The sequence below is a fragment of the Drosophila busckii genome, chromosome 2R (assembly GCF_011750605.1).
Source record: "Drosophila busckii strain San Diego stock center, stock number 13000-0081.31 chromosome 2R, ASM1175060v1, whole genome shotgun sequence".
Taxonomy (NCBI): Eukaryota; Metazoa; Arthropoda; class Insecta; order Diptera; family Drosophilidae; genus Drosophila; species Drosophila busckii.
Window position 1 is genome coordinate 6,051,151 of NC_046605.1, and position 21,459 is coordinate 6,072,609.

The following is a 21,459-nucleotide window of genomic DNA, read 5'->3' on the forward strand; positions in this document are numbered from 1 at the left end:
CGACTTTGACAACTTGTCCTTTGTGCATGTCATTTTAGCCCCTGGGCACGCTTTGATCTGCGACGAAATCGAAAGTGCTACTTGTCGCTACATTTAAGCCACAACTATATTGCAACTAAAGTCTTTAGCCTTGGCTGCAACTGCAGCACAATTTAGGCAACAAAATTCAATTAGCGCACAATTAGCCGCAGTATAACTTGCCACAGCCTCAGCAGCAACAGCCACCGCAACAACAACAACAACAACAACAACAGCAGCGGCAGCAGCAGCAGCAACTACAAGTAGGTTAACTTCATGTGGTTATGCGGGCTAGAGGTGCTATTGTGAGCTAATGTTGTTAGTGGTGTGGCAGAGGCCTTGGGTCTGCAGCCTGCATTGATGGCACAACAAATCAACGAAATTGGGTTGTCCAGCTCAAGTTGATGCCATGCACTGAGCGAAAAACAAGCAGCTGATAGAAGCAATTAAAATTATGCAGAAGTAGTTAAATAAAATTTGAAAACTGAACTAACTGAGCGGTGCTGGGTGTCATAATTATTGTCAATTAGTTTATTAATCTATAAGTTTAACAAATTTAAAAACATAATTTTAAATACTTTGAATCTTAATTTTAAATATTTGATGTAATAATTTTCTTTTATCGTCGACTGTTCATAGTGTACATTAAATAAATAAATAAATTTTTATTTGAAATTACTTCAGATTACAAAATACAATGCTTGAATATATTCTATAAATCAAAAAGTAAAACAAATTATTTGTAGATTATTTAAACACTTTTTATTCTTACTATACAAGCTATAACTTTTAGCATATATAGCCTATATATATACTAATGTGTGCATTTAAGTTTGTTGACTAGTGTCTATTTATTATTAAATTTCATGAAACTATTTGCTGCTTCCTCATTGTAGTGAGCGCTGCGTACAATTGCGAAATTGTCATTGTTATTATCGCATAGTTGGCATCAATTTTGTGCAGTGTTGTGTGAAATTAATCTTAGCTATAGCTACAGCTACTACAGTGACCCCCACACATACAAAACAACATGATGTCGCTGTCAAGAGCCCAAAACGCAGCAATAAGCGCAAATTGAAGCTGCTTGAGGGTTGCCACAGAAGTTTGCTCAAGTTGGCTGCTAGTTGGCCACATAAATTATGCGGCTGACAGGCCTAGTTGGGCTTATAAATTAATAGATTAAAATAATTTATAAGGCACATGCGCGCAAAAAGGGTAAACCCACCAGCCAAGACATTCGCTGAGGCAACTCTCGCATTATGCATACGCAGACTTAATTTATGGTCTTGGGCAAATGTCTGGGCCGTAAATTAATTGTCGCGCCTAAGTGCAAAGCAGATAATAGTTGAGCCCACACACACACACAAGTATTGTGGAAAATCGAAGCAATTTATGCTCAATTGAATAGTTAAGTGCGCAATCTGTGCGTTTTGCTAATTGCGTATACGCAACAAATTACGCATACGCTGTGCGTAGTTTATATTTTCATTACGCCATTAAGTGCAATTACTTTTGTAGTGCGTTTGAGGTTAAACCAAAAACAAACTTGCGCACAATTTGTTTTTATTAAAAAACATGAAATGTTTTTATTCAAATGCATTGTTATACACTTGAATGCAAACACTTTAAATATATTTGCGTGTGTGTGTGTGCAGCTTCGATTAATGTCTGTATTCAATGCTGTGTGCCAAAACATTTAGACAGACAGCTGGACAGGCGCACAAGCTTCACTCTATTTAGCTGCGTTTTTGGGTTAGTTTAGTGTTGAGCTCAGCAAAAAAATACAAAAAAAAATGTAAAAATAAAAATGCCAACGCCAGCAGTTTGTGCTATTGTGTGCAAGTGTGTGTGTGTGTAAGTGCTTGAATAGAATTTATTGCAGACTAACGTTTAAATATCACCTCAGGGTATTTGCTATTGGCAGCGTTTTCCTTTTTTTGTAATCAGCTTAAGCATTAAATATATATATATATGATTATGCCTATGCGTTAAGTGTTAGCTTTGGCACTTGAAGCGCTTTTCGATTTTTGATTTTGAGCGTTCGAACTTACACTCGACACTGAAATTTACGAGCCATATCCGTCAGTTGTCGCCCATTCAGCGGCATTCAGCAAAAAGCGTTTATCTGATTTGGTTTCCGTCTGTTTTTTTTTCTTACCCCTAGCGCTGTCGTCGTTGAGCGCTTGACATGTGATGCGCATGCAAATGTGGCACACACATACATACGCATATATAGCATATATATGTTTATATAATGTGGCTGACTGGCAGGCTGCCTGACTGACTGAGATTTAAAATGAGAACGCAACACGCAGCTTCAAAGTTTTATTCGCGTATTATTTTTTGCTTTGGTTTTTTCTTCTTTGGGCGCGTTTGACGTTCATTGAAATGCGACAACGACGCGCCAGCGTTTTCGGCGCTGCCTTTGATGAGCACAAGAGGCTAACCAAGTTTGCTCAAGTGTCAACAGTCGCACTTGCTTCAACATTACACTGCATAAAAATCTGTCTGAGTGCTGAGTCATGCGCTTGCCTCCCCCAACAACAAAAAACAAGCAGCCAAATTTATTTATGAATGTGTGCTATTTCTATTTAAGCATGCATGTGTGTGTGTGTGTGTGTAGACTTGTTCAAAAAATAATAAATTCCAAACGCGACACTAATAATATTAGCTACAAGGCAAAACTACTGCCAAGTGTAGACATGTTGCCATAAAAATGGCGACGCAACAAAAAAGTCAGAGCAGCAAACTTTGGCTTGCGTCACACACACACACACACGCATGTTGCACGCACTTGAACTTAGCGTGAAGAACAACAGCTTAACTTACATACACACAGTCATGCACTTTTACTTAACAAGCGCCGCATTGAAATTGCAGGCAGTCAACACTTTAGATACACTTTGAGCTGCACTACAAGGAAAATTAATTTTTTTTTTTTTATTTTCATTCTTTTGAGTTTTATTTAGTTCAAACAAGCTTGTTGTTACCGCTGGGGCAATTTAATCTAGTTATATATAAGGAAAGCAATAATAAAAGGTTCAAAAGGGTGCATACATATATATACATACAATATCATACTTCTGACTACAATATACACCATACATATACAATTATTTACATTTAAGTGATGACCCTTTTAGGGAGGTCAACTGCGTGGCATCTTTTTAATCGTCTTCTCGTTGGTTACGCTTTTAGTTGCATGTGTGTGGTCTCCGAGGCGTTTCACATATCTTGTTGTCAAATTTTGCAGTACGTCTTCAATCATCGGCACTTTTAAATTTTTTTCGATGTCCCTTTTGCGAACATACCACGGAACGCCGGATATCTTCCTTAGGATTTGCGCTTGGGCTACCCTTATTTTGTTTAAGTTGGACTTAGCGGCTGTGCCATATATTTGCAGAGCGTATCTCCCTCCATATGTAAATAGTTACCTTGTTATGTAAGGTCAGTTTATTCTGTGGCGAGAGCAGCCACTGCATTTTCTTTGCTTTCTGCAGAACTGAGTGCGGTCTTTAAAATTTAATAGCCTGTCGAGTATGACACCTAAATATTTGTGATGCTAAATTAATAAATAAACTATAAATGAACTAAAATTGACAATAGCTTGAGCATATGCTAAGGGCTATATGCGCTGTATAGAAATTATTCTGTGACTAAGTAAGTTCTTAGAGCTGCAGCGAATGAGTAAATTATTTATTCATTTACAAGCTAAATAATTAAACAAACTAATATAATAACTAAAAATGGTGAGTGCTAGCTACTGAGACCATAGACTCGACAGTTAACTAAAAGCTACTTAGTATGTTATTATAGTCGAAGAACTTAATTATTAGTTTTACGTTATTGTGGGTAGATGTGGTGATAAGCGATTATGGTTGCATCTGGCCTAAATTGTGGGCAGAGTAAATTAAATGTTCAAAAATAAAAGTGAATTTCTTTAAACTATATCCTATATATAGCTACATGCCGATCTTGTTAACTCTAGACTCTGAGACGGACAGACGAACTAACAGGCGTGACCTCAATCAACTACAGTATGCCATAAATAAAATTTATGGCAGCCAACACGCCCACAGACAACTTCATAACACCCTAACCATTTACTATAAAACTGTCAAAGTGTATAAAAATTAAATGCAGCTCAGCAGCATTTAGCAACTATTATTTCAAGCCAAAAAAAACTAAGATGAATGTAAGTTTAAAATTTGCTTGTGTTGCAAGAAAAAGTTCGTGCATTTGGCAAATGCCTTGCACTAAGTGCTTACATAAACCTTGATAAATCAGCTTGTGTGTGTGTGTGTGTGTGTAAGCCTCAGAGTGCAAAGCTTGTATTTATGGCTATATGTTGCTGATTATTTATTGTTTGTAGCTGTGCGCGCAGCTGAGGTCACAGCTTTGAGTTTTGAAACAGTTTCGGTTTCATTTTCAGTTTCGCTTTATCTAATGCAGTCAAGCTTAAATAAAATAAAATTTATGCGCTTTAAAATCAGCTTAAGCAAATAAATGCTTCTTTTATTAGTCCACTATTATGTTTAATAAACTGCATGCATTGCAATTTTTTATTGCTAGCTTATAACCAAATTTAAAGGCCACTTGAACTCGCATTACTCTTGACTGCATACATTATGCAAAAATGCGCTGTGGAGCTGGCAGAAGTTTGTAAGCCACAAGCTTAGCTGCAATTTCAACATATTTATTGGCAATGGAGTTGCTGTGGCTGTTGGCTGTGGCACGCTTTAGAAATCTCAGCGCCAGTCGTGGCATTAACTTATCCCACATGCTGCGTCAAGTCAATGCCAAAACGGAAACACTTAAGCAACATAATCGATAGTAGAACATATTTAAAGAGAGAGAGAGAGAGCGAGATGGAGTTGACTGGCAGGCGCGCACGCTTTATAAGCGTCTAGACAATTTGTGGCAAGTTGAGCATGAGATATGCAGCAAGCTGAGAGTGCAGCTTGCAACATTGCCACTCAATGCGTCAATGTGTTGTCAGTGGCAACTTAACCTTAAGTGCACACAGATCAAGCGTAGAAAAATCCGTTTGCCTTTGAAGCACAAACAATAAGTTAAGTTAACTAAGCGAGAGACGCAGGCAGAGCGAGAAGCTGTAGCTTGATTGATTTTTGTTTAGTGCTGCAACTGATTGATGTTGCTGCCACAAAGGCTGCTCGCTCGCTCGCTCTTCAACTACCAACTTTGTTTGCGTATACGTGATATGCTGCTGTTTGGTTTACTCATGTCGCACTGTCTGCTCTCGTTCACTAATCATTCTCAGTGTGTTGTTTGCGACACGCAAATGTTTGTCTACGATTTGCATAAACCAACAGCAGCAGCAATGCATTTAACGCTCAATTATTGTGACCATATCAAATAGAAGCAGCTTGGCTGGCACGTTGGCTATGATAGATGCGCCATAAATTTGGGGTTTGTGTTTAGATTTTCCACCACATTTGCTAAATTGTTGAAAAGCCAAAAACAACGCACGCCACATGACAATGAAAAATCTGGTATTTGTTTTGCGGTATTTTTTGGTATTTTTGGCTTTGCCTTGGCATGAGGGTTAATTTGTATTTAGGCTGAAGCGACAGCGATTTGATTAAACGAAAATCTGACAACAGCAGCTGTTAGGCAGCTGCATGTGTGTGTGTGTGCTTGTTTATGTGTGTGTGTTAGCTGATCGATAACAAACAACAGCAAGAACAACAAGCAGCGACAAGTTTTGCACCGCAACGTTAATTTGCTCAACATGAGCACGCAGCACAAAATTTTCGCATGCATAAACTTAAAATTAGCAACAGCACACACATAGACACACATATGCACATGTATACATGCCTGCCATGCTGCTCATAAATTTCATGCTCGCTGATAAACAATAAATTAAGTTCAACGCTGCAGCTTTAGCACGTAGCGCGTCTATCGCTCTCTCGCTCACGCTTTATCTTGCTCGCTCACTCAACGCATATTTTCCACGCATTTTGACGCCACGCACGCATACGTGCCAAATGCCGAAAGCTAATTTGACTCGCTGCCTGGCTGCCGTCCAGTTGCAAGTCCAATTGCTAATTTTGTTGCAAAAAGTGTTTGCGATCTTCAATATGAAAACCCTTGGCGCTCTCGCTCGCTCGCTAACAAGTTTGTTTAAAATATGCAAATTTTGTAAAGTTTTTTTTTTTTTTTTGCTGGTTGCTGGGAAATTGCTTTTTGCTGCTTGACTTAGTTGTTGTTGCTGTTGTTGGCGTATTATCTACACTTTTGCGTATTTTGAGCGGCGCGTAGACACGCGCGCATTAAATTTAACTTTTGTGCATGCGCTCGCAGTAAAGCTTTGAAAATTTGTCAGGCCTAGGCGCAGCAGTTCCACACACAGCAAAGTTTGCCTACATGTATTTGCAAACTGACTTTGGGTGCTGCCGGCGCGTGCCGAGTAAAGTTTTTGTCGATTTCTGTTGCGTGCTCTCTTTTTTTTTTTTGAGGCTTTTGGGGCGCGTGCGGAACAGGAAATGTGCAACAGCAGTTGTTAGCTAAGGGAGCAAGTGGCATATATATAAAATCGTAGCATACTTTTGTGCGTTCGATAAACTGCTACGCCTTCATTCAATTATGCCCCATTTCAGTTCACTGCCTGCGCTTTGATGTACACAAACTTTGCAGCGCCCGCCGCTCACTGTCAGTTACATAGACAGTCAGTTGGGATGATAGTCTTGAGTGTGTGTATTGATGAACTTATTACATGACTTCAGCGTCTGAAGCTGACGTTAAGTTTGCTGGCCGAACGCTTATCTAACGTAAAAACTTTCTTGCTGGTTGGCAAGCAAAAGTCGTAGCCTAGCATTGATTTCATTTTATTTATAGTGAATTTCAGATTGTTTTGGTTTTCGGTTTGCTGTGTTTTGTGTATTTTCTGTATGCCAAACGTGCTGATAATGCCAAAGTCATTGAGGCGTTCCATTTTGCTGCCGTTTGCTAAAAGAAACCATATTAATTTTCAATTAAATTGCTTTCTGCCATGTTTATATTGCTTCAGTTGCGCAGTTTTGTTGGTTAATGCGGCATAAATCCTAGCCCGCGGCACAAATTCGCCCAGCCACTCGAAATTTCCCTTAGACAACGACTAGCCAATACACTTGCTCACGTTTACATTGGCAGCTTGCCACACACACAGCAGCAGACTCCAAGCTCAGCTGTAGCGTATTGAGCGCATAAAAGCGCAAACAAAAGCCCAAACGGCGAGCCAAATAAAAAAAAAAAGGGGGATATAATTGTTTGTTGAAGATTTTTGTGTTTTTGCTGCCTATATTTTTATATGCGAATTTTATTACTTTTCAGTTCTGCGTAGCGAACACCCAACCACCCAACCACCCACAAATGATGCTGTGGCCTGGCATTGAAAGGCCTTTTTACAAAACAATACGTCTGCATAACAAAAACGAAAATAAATTTCCATTTGGCCACAAGTTTTTATGCCTGCCAACCACCCACACACACACCCACAATATATGCCAACAAAAATTTCACACTCTCGCTCTCTCACTCATACGTTTTTCTTTTCTATTTCATTTTTTTTCGTTTGCAGGTTATAGCGCCGCCATTGCGCCAACGCCGCCAACAACAACAACCAGCACCACAATCGCACCATCGAATTTGTTGCCCTATTTCGACTTTGATGTGCCACGCAACTTGACCGTTACCGTAGGACAAACCGGCTTCCTGCACTGCCGGGTCGAGCGACTGGGCGATAAGGATGTAAGTAGTTGGCTTTCAAATTTATAGCAAATTAAATGGAATATCTCAATAGCAATAGCTAAACCAATGTCTGTAATTTATTTACTTATTACAAATTCCAAGCTAAAAAGATAATTCAATTGTTGCTTACTATTTAAACATAGTTTGGCTTACAAGTAAAGCGCCAAGAATTAAACAACGGGCAGGCAATAAGTTCTTTTAAGTTCTTTTATTTACATATTTTGTGTGAATATCGATATATTTATTTTTCATAAATTATTTTGATAGCTTTGAACTTAAACAAAATTTTACATTTAAAATTTAGCTATATAACAATTTTGCAATTCTTATTTATGCAACATTTTGGCACTAACTATTACCTTGGAATTGACACAAGTGCTGCTGAGCTTAGAAATATATCAGTCTAACAATTGCCGTTGGCGTAGCACAAGTGAAGGTTTTAAATGTGCATTGGGATATAATAAATATACAAACAACTTGCAATGTTCACTAAAAATTATGTACACAAAGTTTGAAAGACAACGCAAGTAATTTACCCAAGCAGAATTATTTGGCTAACATTTTGCTAAATGTTTCATTATAGGGCTGGGCTGTAAAATTATTTGTCAACATAAATAAAAGCAATCAAAATATTGTTGCTAAAATTGTCTTCGCAGAACTTTGCGCATATTATTTATTTATTTAGCATCTATGCAAAATAAAAACATTTAACAAAATACGCGCGAGTTTAATGACTTGACTCAGTCAAGAGCCCAATCAGCTCATAAAAAAACATAAACTTAGTTGCCAAAGCAATAATCGTTTCCGTCTAACAAGTAATAATAATGCTGAGCTTTAGCTTAGCTACAATTTAAATGCGCACAACTGTACCACATGCTACGCTAGTCAATCAAAAAGCAAAAATAAGATACGCAAAGCGTAGCTACTTGAACTTGAGTGTTCCACGAAAAGTGCGCACTAACCAATATGGCAAAAAGCCTTAAAAAAAAAAGGCGCATGTTGTTTGCAGCTGCTGGCCAAGCACTAGCGCTGGGATTTGTTGTACGTGCATGGGTCTGTGTGTGGGTAGGCAAATGAAAATGGAGTGCTGGATTTTGCAGATTTAGCTGCGCCTGAGAGTCGAGTTGAGTTGGCCGGCGAAACGTTCAATCATTTGGTTTGACGGTCACGCAGTGATTGCCTAAGGATGGGCAGGCAAATGTGATTGAAGGTCGATGTTAACCCTTCACAAAAATATAGCAGCGAGCGACTGCGCCGCTGGCAGCGTCTAATATGTCAACATCAGTGGCACAGCAGGATTATCAGTAGCTTCGCTGCTGCTTTTATTAAATGCGAAGCTTCCGAGTCGAGGCTTATGCTAAATTACTGGCTGATTACTGGGCGGCCTGCAATGTCAGAAAAAAAAAGCAACGTGGCTCTAAACATGACAAGCGTTGCCGCTCTCTCTCTCTCTGTGTGTGTGTGTGTGTGTGTGTGTGTTAACGAGTGGCGTAACCGAAATGACTAATTTATGAGCCATCAATCACGTGACTTGCCGTGGTCTCACCCAACAGCCATTTGGCTTGACGTGCAGCCAACACGTCCTGTTGTGTTATCAGCTTTAATTTGCTGGCAGCCTCATGCCGGAAACGGAAGTTGTGCCTAAGCTAAGCGGAAGCGCACAAGTGCAGACACGCAGCGACAAAAGTTTTGCAACGTGCCCCCAACCCCAAAGCTTCAATCTATTTAAGTTCTGCTCGCAAGTTCATTAAAAGCATTGAAACTACATTAAACAAATGGCAAGCAAACAGCGAAGGCCTTGCCCTTGAGTCCTAATTACAGTGCACACAACGCACCACTGGGAAGCAGCAGCCCCAGCGCCTAGTCAGTAGTCGTCTTAGCAGCAGCAGCGTCAGCAGCAGCGTCGGCGACGGCTGCTTCATCAGCTGCCGCCAGCGCTTTGCAAATGTCGCACTTGGGAGCAGCGCTGAGCAAGGCCAAAGCCAGTGGCGCTTCAGTGCCAGCGGGCTTGGGCACAGAGCTGGGCAGCGAGGAGGCGCTGGATGAGGGCGTTATGTATGGCGGCTGGCCAAGACGCGTCTGCACGTCCTGATCGTGATGCGTAAACATGGACGCAGTGGTCGATGCATTGTCCAGCAGTGTGGGCTGCACGCGATTGGGATTCGGAAACGGACGACGATTCTCTAGTATAAGTTTAATATCACGCGCCGACTGCCACCAGCTGCAAATATAAATATAAGCCAAATAGCTTTCAAAGACAGGGCTAACTTACCGATACCAGGGCGTCAGCTGCGATTTGATCAGCATATAGACGTTAGCAAAATAAACAGTAATCTGTGTAGCAATTGCAGGCTGTAGCTTATTGTTGAGCTTGTATCATAGACTTACAGTCATGAATAGAAAAAAGAGCATCCAGGACTTGGTCCAGAGCTTGCTCAGTCCCCAGGATTGCGTATGCATGGTATAGTATTGTATGCCCACCAGCAGCGTGCCAATGATGCCAAAGGCCACAAGAGTCAGCAGCGAGAACATCTGGCAATCCTCCTGCAAGGCGCGACGACTCATCGCACGCGAGTACCACAAACGCAGCGACTGCAGACAAGTGTAGCTAGGAAAAGAATAAATCACGCAATTAAAATGCAGCGAAGGCGTTGCATGCAACAGCAGCTCAGTCGCCGCAAGTCCGATTAAGAGCTTAGCTTACCGCAGCGTTTGCTCCGTGTTGTAACGAAACTGGCACAGCTCGCAGGTGGTGCAGCGCGAGGTGCTAATCCAGCGCTCCAGGCAATGAACATGCACATACGTCAGCGAGCCCTTGCACAGACAGGGCGACACCAGCCTGCGGACAAATGACAATAAACACAAACGAAAGCCAAGTTAAGCAAACATTTAAACAGTCAAATGGCCAAGCAAACAAACAAACAAACAAACGATTGCAATATCGATGTCGGCTTTGTGTGCAGTTTTATAAATTATATAAATAAATATCGATTGCGTGTGTGCTAATTTTATTTAAAGCCACGCAATTAATTTGCTGCAAATTTGCGGTAACACGTAAATACTTATTGATGTCAATAATTATTAAATACTCTAAAAAGCAGCTACGTAACTTAAAAACAAATATTTATTAATTTAAAATTAAATATTATTAAATATGCACTTAAGTTTGCTAGCTGCTTCTTTGAATTTATTTGTTTAGTTTGACTGTCTCTATTTACAATTAATTTCTAGTTTACTTTATGTTGCGTCAATAAATTTAAACTAACTATAACAATATTGCAAGACAGTTTATTTTGCATAAATAATACTCTAACTTTTATTTTCTAGCTATAAGTTGTTTTAGAAACAAAGCGTATTCAATGTTTGCATACTGCGTATACGTAATTTGTGTCTGCTTAATTGTTAACATTTAATTACAGCTTGTGTCATTATATTTGTTACAATAATGCTTATTCATATTGTTTGCTATTAAATACTCTATAAATTATTTTATTTATTTTATATAGTTATTTAGTCTGAACAGCTTTGTTTATAATTAAATTTGTTACTTATTTTTTAGCTTATCAATTACTTTTAGTTATCGATAACAATATTGCAGCTCATTTAATTTTATAGCTATAGCTTAGCTAGCTACTAGTGTCATAAAACTAAAGTGTATCGTTAGCTTGCATATTACGTATACGTAATTTAAATGTCAACATTTACTTGCCAGGCTGCATTAATATATTTGTTGCAATAATTATTATCAGGCAGCGCTACATATAAACCAAATAGATTACGTTAAACAATTTTCGAGCTTAAATTTACTGAATTAAGTTGCAGCTACGCAAAGTTAACTCCCATGAGTTTAAATGCTTGCAACAAATGTTGCGCAATTTCTTGTTAGCTTTAAAGCAATTTGATGGCAACTTGTTGTTGCTTTTGTTACACTTACTGTTCTGGATTGTCGGCATTATGGCAAATGCGGCAGACGAGCGAGCCAATCGATGGCATTGAGTCAGTCGAGTTGGTTGCCTCACAGTCGAGATTCAAATTGTTGCACTGCGTGGCGCCATCGATGCAGCGACGCAGCTTCGGTATGTTCAGCTCGCTGCTAATGGCAATGACATTATGCAGGCCACTGGAGACATTAGCAGCGGTCAAAGCGGCTTCAGTGCTGGCCAATGCGTCGTCGCTCATATTTTGCGTGAGCAGCTGAAATTGCACATTGGGCTTGAGGCCGAGCGTAATGGAGCAGCCAGCTTGCTCGGCATAATCATTAGCAGCCGGCTGTTTGTTTGTGGGCGTGTCCATGTTGCTAACGCTGGTCTCGACCACAATCATGGTGGGCATATCCTGCTCCTGCTCGCTGCCCAGCGAGGAGTGCTCAAATATGTCCAACTCCAAGCTGGTGTCTGGCTTGAGAACCGACTGCTCCAAAGTGCCATTGCCAGTGGCATCTGCAGAGCTGAAGCGTGTTAAGCAGTGTAGAGTCTAGTGTAGTAAGCAGCACAAACCGTAACGCGCGCGCTCCATGTTGTTAGCTCAGTTTATAGTTTGGATTGCATACAAAATTCTATGGATTTAAAAAGTAAATAACCTAAATTTATTTTAACACATATCGCTCAAGTCGCTTAAATTGTTTATCTGTTGTTGTGCACAGACTGCTTAGATTAAAACAAAAATAGACATTAATTGTAATTGACAGGCTGGAAATTGTGCAGGAGACAGTAGCGAACAAAAAAAAGCTAAAGCGAGCGAGCGAACGAGCGAACGAACTCAAATTGAAAGTGTAACAGTTACGGCAAATAACTTTGTCGCCAGCGCCACTCGAAAGTTGAGCGCAGCTTGCGTAATTTATGCCCGTGCTCCAACCCCCCAACCCACAGCCGTTAGTTAGTTCGTTAGGCGCTAGTCCTGCGCTGCCTTACACGCGCACTTGTATATCCTGTCTGTCTGCCATTACCATGCTCACTTTTTCACGCTGTTGTTTGCTGTTTTACATTTTTTTTGGTGCGCGCCGGAAGCTGCTTGAATCCGCTTGTTCAACTTGACTTCACAGCATCGTCGTCCGCTGCTGCTGCTGCCTGATTTATTGCGCGCTTGCCAAAGTCAAAGGCAGCGTCGAGTCTCATAAGCGCGTTCCGTTTTACATCAACAACATGCGCACAGCCGCAATTTGGTCATGTAACAACAATAAAAAAAAACAAGCAGCCAAAAAAAAAAAAATATTCATATCAAAGCAGAAAAGTTTAGTTAGCGACCCTTTTTTTAATGCCAATGTTTCGGACAGTTTCGTGTCCCTAAAATCTGTTTACAACTTTGTTTACCACTGAAGACTTCATTTGCGCTTATATACATATATATATATTGCCTGATAATTGCGCTAAAATCGCATTAAGCGTGTTTACTATAGTCGCATTTATTTGTATGTAAAGTTGTTTGTTTAGTTGTGGGGGGCACAATTTCAGGGCTTTTTAGAATTTTAATGAAATTTTCACACTATTTCCGGCTTGGACAATGCCTTGAGGCAAGTGCGCGCACGTACAGCAGCAGCAGCAACAATTGCAACTGTGTAGCAAGTACTCAAGTTACTACAAGCTGCAAGTTTTGTGCTGGCCCAAAGTCTAAAGTCGGTTGTCTTGGTTAGAGACGCAGAAAATGCGTCAGCAAAACTTTTTAATGTATTTTCACCAAGTTTTTCAACACACACATACACAGCAACTACAGCAATGACAAAAAAGTGGAGCTAACACACAGAAGCAGCATAAAAGTAAAAGTAAAGTTTTAGACGAGCAACCAACACAAAGTGTTAAATAATATAAAACTATGCTTGTGGTATTTATTTAAACCTAAAGACATTACCAAAATTATACCCCGAGCACAAAGCTCTGGGAGTTAGTCAGCCTGAGAGTTTGAGAACTTTTCACTTGGGGTCTGCACTGAGCTGCGTGGCGCCACCTGGCAACCTGTTTGTAGCTTAAAATCAATGTGTATGTATGTATGTGTGTATTTGTGTGCGTAAAGTTTCTAAACTTTTCACTTTTTACTTTGGATTTTTGATTTTGTAGTCAAGAATTAAATATTAACGGATTGAGCCAGCGCGCGTGCTACTTTTTTATGGCTTAGCTAACAGTTAGTAGCTTATGATTGGTATTTGTAACTTAGCTGTACACATTGCTGGCATTACTGCTTACAAAACTTTGTTAAGCATACGCAGCGTGGCTTGAAATTTATTTCAACGACTTGCTTACCATATATAGCATGAGCTGTATGTCATTTACACTAAATTGTTGTCCCCACTGCAATGTCAAATTCTTTCACAATCAGTTGCGCTTGTAGTGAAATTTAATTTAGTTTTATTGAATCGTTCGGCTATTGTTAGCTATTCGATTTCCTGCTGTTTTTACTGCATTTAAACAGAGCTGACCCACAGAGCGAGCAGCAGTGTGTGTGTGTGTTTGATCTCACTATCATTCAGACGCTTTGATTTGCAGCAGTTGACCTTTTTTTCTATTTTTTTGCGCTGGCTCATTGTGTGTTAGCTTTAGGTATTTGTAGCATGCGGGTCAAACTGCAATGGGGCGGGGCAGGCTGAAAAGTCTATGACAAAGCGCATAAAAATCGCCGCATAAAACTTTTACAAGCAAATGAATTTTATTTTTACGTATTACGTGACCGTTCTACCATTTTCACAGCCGTTTGTTGTGTGTTGATTTAATGCCAATCGAATGTATTTATTAGCTGTGCGCACGTTTAGTTTGGCTGCCAAAGCCTTTCGCTTGTTTATTTGCACTATTTTTGCTGCTGGCGTCTGCCAAGGCCGCCGTCTTACTTTTATTAATGAGGGCGCACTGTCCTTATATTTGCGCGCATAATTTTCCATTAAGAGTTGACAGCCAAGTATTTGAAAGTTTAATTTACCAAGTTGGCGCTGGGCATTGTGGTTGGGGGGGCGCAGCGTAATTAAAATTGAGCATCTCACAATAAGAGTGGGCCAAAAACTAAGGTCATTAAATAAATTGAAAACAATGTGCCAAAAGGGCACAAAGGTCAACCAGCAAAGGCACACGCGACACACAAAAAAACGAAGACAGCGCACAAAAAGTTCAAAAACGAAATCACAGCACTGGAATAGCCTGGGCTAATGGTTAGCCCCAAACTTGGTCAGCCAGGCAATCAAATGAAATTGTAATTCAAGCACTAATAAAATTGCTGCAAATAGCGCACAACAATTGCGCTCGCTCGCCGGCCCCCTAGCACTGACAGCTTATTGAAAGGCATTGGCTCTTGGTTGAGGCTATGGCTTAAAGATTTTACAATTGTCTGTTGTAATTTATATGGCCGGGACCCATAAAAATGTAGGCTTGAGCGCTGATAAGTTGTATGGCGTTTTGCTTGACTTTGTTTTGGTTTTTCCCCTGCCTGCTGTCAACGTGGCGTATACGCAACCCTTTTCACACACAGCAATGTACTGGGATTATGTGCTTTTGGCAAGTTGCTGTTTGCTTTTGCCTGCTCTTGATTAAACGCCGCAAAGCGCACAACAAAACAACAACAACAACAGAAAATGCCAAAGATTAACAGAAGCAACTCACGCCCCAAGCCACAGCAAAAAGACAAAAAAAAAAGCAACAACAAGCATAAAAATAAAATTAAACAGCAAAGTACAACAAGCAAACCGAAAAAAAAATAACAAAAAAGTAGCTAAAAATGTAAACTTTGCGCTTTTGTTATTGGGCTGCAAGTGGCGTAAATGTTGGCAAAACAAGACACACACACACACACACACAGATACACACATGCAAACAGACACAAAGCGCTGTTAAACGCACTTGGCTCAAACTTTTAAGTGCGGAATTTGTAATTTGTGAACTTTGTAGACAGCTAAAACCAAACTCAACCGCATTCCACTTACGTTTGCTTCTATTTCGACTCTTTTGACAGGTCTCCTGGATACGCAAACGTGATCTGCATATACTCACCGCCGGCAGCACCACCTACACCTCCGATCAGCGTTTCCAGGTGCGTGAATCAGCCACTTGAATCATGTGCTGATGCTCACTAATTTGTGGCCTATTTGCAGGTATTGCGTCCAGATAACTCGGCCAATTGGACATTGCAAATCAAGTATCCGCAACCGCGCGACTCTGGCGTCTATGAGTGCCAAATCAATACCGAGCCCAAGATGTCGCTCTCCTACACCTTCAATGTAGTGGGTGAGTATTGCAATCAAGCGGTCAAACGCACAGTTGCTATGCAAGTATTGGTAACAATGCCAACCCATTAAAAGCCAAAAATGTATTCAAATTACAACTAAGCTTAACAACAGCAGCTTAATTTTGTTATACAATTAAAGTTAAGCATATATATTTATTTTTAGGCATATTGTGCTCTAAGCTGCTTTGCAGCATTAAAAAGAAATCAAATGTTTGCACACTTTAAATTTTTTGCTTTATTTACTTGGCATGTGTGGGCACAAATATCGTATCGAGTGTGCGGCTAATGGTCGAACATAAATTGCTTTAGACCCACAGCAATTATCATAACTTTTTGCTACAATAGCCACACACAATGCACAGCAGCAACAGCAGCAGCAAAATAAAATGCAAAAATGGGCAAAATTCATGTTTGCTGTTTGCCAAGAAAATCCAAAGAGCATTTACGCAACAAACCGTTTTGGTCACAAGCCACTGAAGTGTTTACATTTATGTGTATGCTATGGCTGCTATAGCTAAAGCAAGCCATACAATATGCATGTTATTTACCCATTAACAGTGCTGCTTGCTCTCGCCTCGACACGCTTATAAAATTGTAAATTCGATTATGTGCAAATTGGCAAAAGGTTGCTGCTCGCTCTAGCAGGCGCTGCAAATTGTTGTTCTAATGTTTACGACAGCTCGAGCACTTCTTTGTTTTCTTGCACTTTTTTTTGGGGGGTGTCAGTTTGCCTTAGCTCTGTAATTAGTTTAACTTTACGCCTGCTAATCATGTCAAGGCGTTCACAGCAGCTTAGTCAGCAGTTTTGGGGCTAATTGAAAAGTGTTCATATCTAGGCAACTGGCTGAGTGAGCGTAGCAAAAGCTTGGCTAACAAGCATTAGTTTTTATCTGTAAGTTGAGCCTAACTGCTGGTCAGCTCCATAGCTGCCCATTTATATATGCTATGGTTTTGACTTTGGCCTGCTTATGAATTTATGTGCACTGCATTTTTATCGTATCGCATTTGCAATGCATTTTTGTTAAAAACTTCTGGTGCGGAAGACTGCTTTCAATGAGCTTATTTGATTTTTGATCTGCCACTCTGCATGTGTGTTAGTGTGTGTGCGTGTATTTTGTTTTAGCCAACTGAACTGAGCTTGACCAAAACGACTTTTGCCCAAAATCTAAATGGTCACTGGTCACTATGGTATGTTATGAATGTTTAAATGAATATAGTAACACACACACACACGCGCACACACATGCGCATAGCTTTGGCACACAGACTTGACAGACTCTGACGTCAAGTCAGACATGCTCTTTATATAGACACACAGCGACAGTGGTACACACACGCTCATAAATATTACATTTGCGGAAATGCAAATGACTGCCAAAACGCTTGCATAAAGCCACGCCCACAAGCTAGCTGCCTGCCCCTCATTTGCATGCCCAAAAAGAAATGTGCATATAAAATATTCGACATGCCAGTCACTCACGTGGAAGCAGCAATGTAAACACACACACATAGACAAGACTAAGCATAAGCTACAGTGGTGCTAAATCGACTTGTGTAGTTAAAAAATATATTAAATGCAAGCGCACTAAATTTCAATATCAAGCAAGCTCCACATTTGTTTGCGCTGCTCAGCATTTTGTTTAATTTTTTAGCTATTTTGCACCACTGTGCGCGCATTGTCGCTGCACTTATCAGCAGTGTGCCGAACATTTTTATGCGCTTATGTAAATAAAAAAAAGTTATTGTACTAAAAATTCCATAAATTTGCTACAGTGCTTTGTTTATTTGTTTTGTGTATATTTTTTATTTGCTTGCTAATGAAATTCTATGACACGTCAAGTCATATTTGGAGTGTCAGCTGCCAGTTGAGCTGGACAGCAATATTTTGTAAATTTTTATACGCACAGCAGCCGCCGCCGCTGCAATTGCTTAAATTATCAAGTTTATTACTCCAGAGTCGACAAGGTGTCAAACTATAAGACTGCGCCGCGACTGTCAGAATTTAATTTGGAATTTAAGGCAAATTACTGCGCGCGCTGCTTGATAAAGCAGCCAAAATGCTGAATGAAATTATACGCGCGCTCACTGTAAGTGTGTGTGTGTGTGTGTGGGTGGGTGTGAAGCTCAAGGACAGCGCTAAAAAGGTGTTGTTGATGCCGCTGGAAAAATTTGTTTACCAGTGCGAAAGTAATCAAGCGTAACTATACAAAATAAAAATGTAAGAAGCAGCAGCGAAGGCAAGCAAGAAAAAAAAAACAAGCAATGTTAAAAATAAATTGCTCAAGAGTACAGACTTCACAGCCAAGTTGTCAGGTGTGTCAAAGCGAGGAGTGGGGCGTGGGCCGCTTTAGGGGCCAGCTGATAGGGAGCGCTAAATTTCAACAAAATGCTGGCAATTTAAATGGATGAAAAGCTAACGCAGTTGTCTGCTGCTGCTAAGTAGCTAGATTGCTAGATTGCTGCTTTTTGCAGCAGACTTGTTCTTTTCATTCTGTTCAACATTCACTTGCTGCTGTTGTTGTTGTTGCTGTTGACATTAGCAGCCAGCAAATTGCATGCAATCAAGCGCAAATAATTTCACTGTCTTTTTTCACAGCCCACTCCACACAGTTTCAATTTTGTGCTACAGTTTCAATATATATACATTTTATATAGCTTTTTATTGCTCAATATTGTTTATTTGCTCTGAAGTTGCATGCAGCACCCAACGCTTAAATACACTTTGTGCTCAGCTTTAATTCCATTAGCGCTTTCATGTATGAATTCAATTTTCTAAAGCCAACTCAGTCTATTTGTCTTACTAAATGAATTTGAATTAAGCCATACACAGATAATTGAATTATATGAGGTGTAAAATTCATTGACCACATGCCTTTGAGCAGCGCATTTGAAGTATTTATATACAAATAAATTTAAATGCTCTCTAAGCTGCTTGACTTGAGTAGTCTTCAAAGTTCTTTTCATTTAGCTACAGCTTGCAGCATTTCGTTTATTTTATATGCTCGCTCGTTATGTTGCGGTTATTAAAAGCTACGTCAACTCAAAAGCTGCTAATTATTTGCATATTAAAAGCCAAATCGCTTAAAATACACTTAAGCACTTAAAAGTTATGCGCGTGCTATTGTCTAAGCTGCAAACTGTTTTCGCTACTTTCGCTTGTTGTTGTGTTTATTGTGGGGTGCTGACCCAGTTTGTTGAAACGCGTATTACTTGCTTGCATTTTTGGCTGCATAAATTTAAACAGTTGATGCCAACAACTCTATGACTATAAATAAATAAATGCAGCAAATAATATAAAATAAGAGCGGGGATGTACATTTTATTAAGTGATAGCTGCAGCTAATAAAAAATGCTACATATCTATAGATTTATGTGTAGCTAATAGTGACTTGTTTTTCTTTTATTCTGCTTATGCAGTTGTAACAAAATTTCAAAAATAATTAAATAACATTGCTATAGAGTTCATTCAGCTTATATTAAAACTATGTTTAGGGTTGTAGAAGAACCTTAAATCACAAGCAGTGAGCAACGTTCGACGAGGCTTCAACATGTCTTTGGTTTACTTTCTGAGATTGAATGCACTAAGCAACTGCAGCGATTCTAAAGCTTTCAGCTCAACTTGAACATAATGCAGAGCTAAATGTTACAACTCCAAGTTATTGCAACATTCAATTTGTTTAATTGATTTTAAGCAGCACTCAAACTGTTTAAATTCTCTTAACTTAAAGCTTTATTTATTAAAAAGTATTTCTCAACAAATCTGACACCCTGGCAACCTAATAAGCTTTAGCTGTAATAATATTTTGTTGCAAGTTTGTGCGCCGCAAGTTTGAAAATAATATTACAAGCATAATTTATATTGTGGGTAATAATAATACAATGTTTAACTATGGCGCTTACCCCGTGACAGGCAAATGAAACCCAAATAGGCAAATACAAAATGTGTGTAGCTGGGAGTTCTTATGATAAATTATAGCGCCAGAGAGCTGCGCCCGGCCATGATTAATGTCTTTGGAATTATTAATAATAATAATCACAACAAGCAAAATTGGCAATGACAAGCCAAGCAATGGGCATGTCAAAAGCAGCTAGAGTAGCGCTTACCGCTTAGCAAGCCGATGATGCTGATGATGATGATGATGAAGGGGATTGGGGTTGGAAATATTTTGGCATTTCATTTTAGGCCTTGCTGCGGAATTTGGGTTGGGGCGCACTTGAGATTATTTCGATCAATTGTGTTGTCGCGTCTGACTTTTACAAATTGAATTTATTTATTTGATTTGACAATTAATTCCAAGTAATTTACGCTGCACACCCAGGAGCGCAGTTAAATAGACGCGCGCGCTTAAAGCTGCATTTGGGCCAACTCACAAAAGAACTGTTAACTGTGTGTGTGTGTGTGTGTCACTTAGCAAGCAGCAAAACGATGGCAATAAATACTCGTATATGTTATACATGTGTGCAAACATACATCAACATATGCGGGGCAATAAATTTTTACAGCCAGGCAGCCAGAACAATGGGGGCAAAGCCAAAAGAGCGCAATGCAAGTCGTACCCAGGATACTCTACTAAAAAAAAAAGTGTTGTTGTTGTTGTTGTTCAAGTATAAAACTTTATTTGATGGCAAGTCTAATTTTAGAGCAAGCCACTTATCTTGTGTTTACCTGTGCGGCTTAATACACTCCAAAGCGACAGCGAATGAGAGCGAGTGAGCGAGTGAGCGAGTGAGAGCGGCGGCTGCATTGTGGCGCCCAAAAGTATGCCATGCGCAAAGTTCATTGCTCTAAATGTTTATGTTTATGCAGGGGCCTGAGCTTATGCGCATTTTATGCGCGATATCAAGAAAAATGAAAATGCATTTTCATGCCTACGTTTCCTGCCAGCCTGCCAGCTCGAGTCGGGCGTGTTTTTTGTGCTTTCTTGCCACATGCCACAGCGTTTGTCTGTCAGTCAGCTTGTGCAACTTTCTGTCTGTCTGGTCTGCTCAGTGTAAACAAGGCTCAGCCTCTGAGCTCTGCGGCTCAGTGTTTGCATTGCTTGTACTACTATTCTTGGAATTCTTGGCTGGCAGCTGCCTTTAACATTACCGTTATCGTTTTTTGCCTGTCGGCATGCGGCTAAGCCCTGGCATATGGCCAACAATAGGACTTTGCAACTTTTGCCGCTGGGGTCAACTAATGAAAACTTTAAACAGCTGCCACTGCTGCCGCAAAGCTGCTGCAAGCCAATCACATAGCACTGACCCCCATTTGCAGTTTGAAAACTAAACGCTTGAAATACATAATGCAGGTGCTGCTGCTGCGGCTGCTGCAGCCAAAAGCATTTAATCTAATTATTGTTAAATAAGCAATTTGCCGCTGGACAGCAGCTAAGCCAAGAGCGACACACACATAAAACAGGAAGCAAATAATTCAGCGCTGTCAGCGGGCGTTGCAAGTTTCATGGGCCAAAGCAAACTTGTCGAAAATGCGGGCACACATACATAAAC

The 21,459-nt window shown here is 40.0% G+C and overlaps 2 protein-coding genes across 2 annotated transcripts in view; one reads left to right on the forward strand and one right to left on the reverse strand.

Moving 5' to 3' along the window:
- The window catches only part of LOC108597350 (zwei Ig domain protein zig-8), a 50,708-nt gene that overhangs the window by 24,863 nt on the left and 4,386 nt on the right, over nt 1-21,459 (forward strand). The window contains exons 2-4 of the mRNA XM_017983857.1: nt 7,601-7,770; nt 15,697-15,774; nt 15,836-15,968. Coding sequence (XP_017839346.1) covers nt 7,601-7,770; nt 15,697-15,774; nt 15,836-15,968 — 381 coding nt within the window. The remainder of the gene's footprint in view (nt 1-7,600; nt 7,771-15,696; nt 15,775-15,835; nt 15,969-21,459) is intronic.
- On the reverse strand, nt 9,495-12,378 carry LOC108597349 (E3 ubiquitin-protein ligase MARCH4). Its single transcript, XM_017983856.1, has 6 exons — nt 12,267-12,378; nt 11,705-12,209; nt 10,475-10,609; nt 10,159-10,378; nt 10,043-10,104; nt 9,495-9,991 (listed from the first exon to the last, which is right to left on the reverse strand). The coding sequence occupies exons 1-6, from the start codon at nt 12,283-12,285 to the stop codon at nt 9,631-9,633; spliced, it is 1,302 nt and encodes a 433-aa protein (XP_017839345.1). The 5' UTR covers nt 12,286-12,378; the 3' UTR covers nt 9,495-9,630.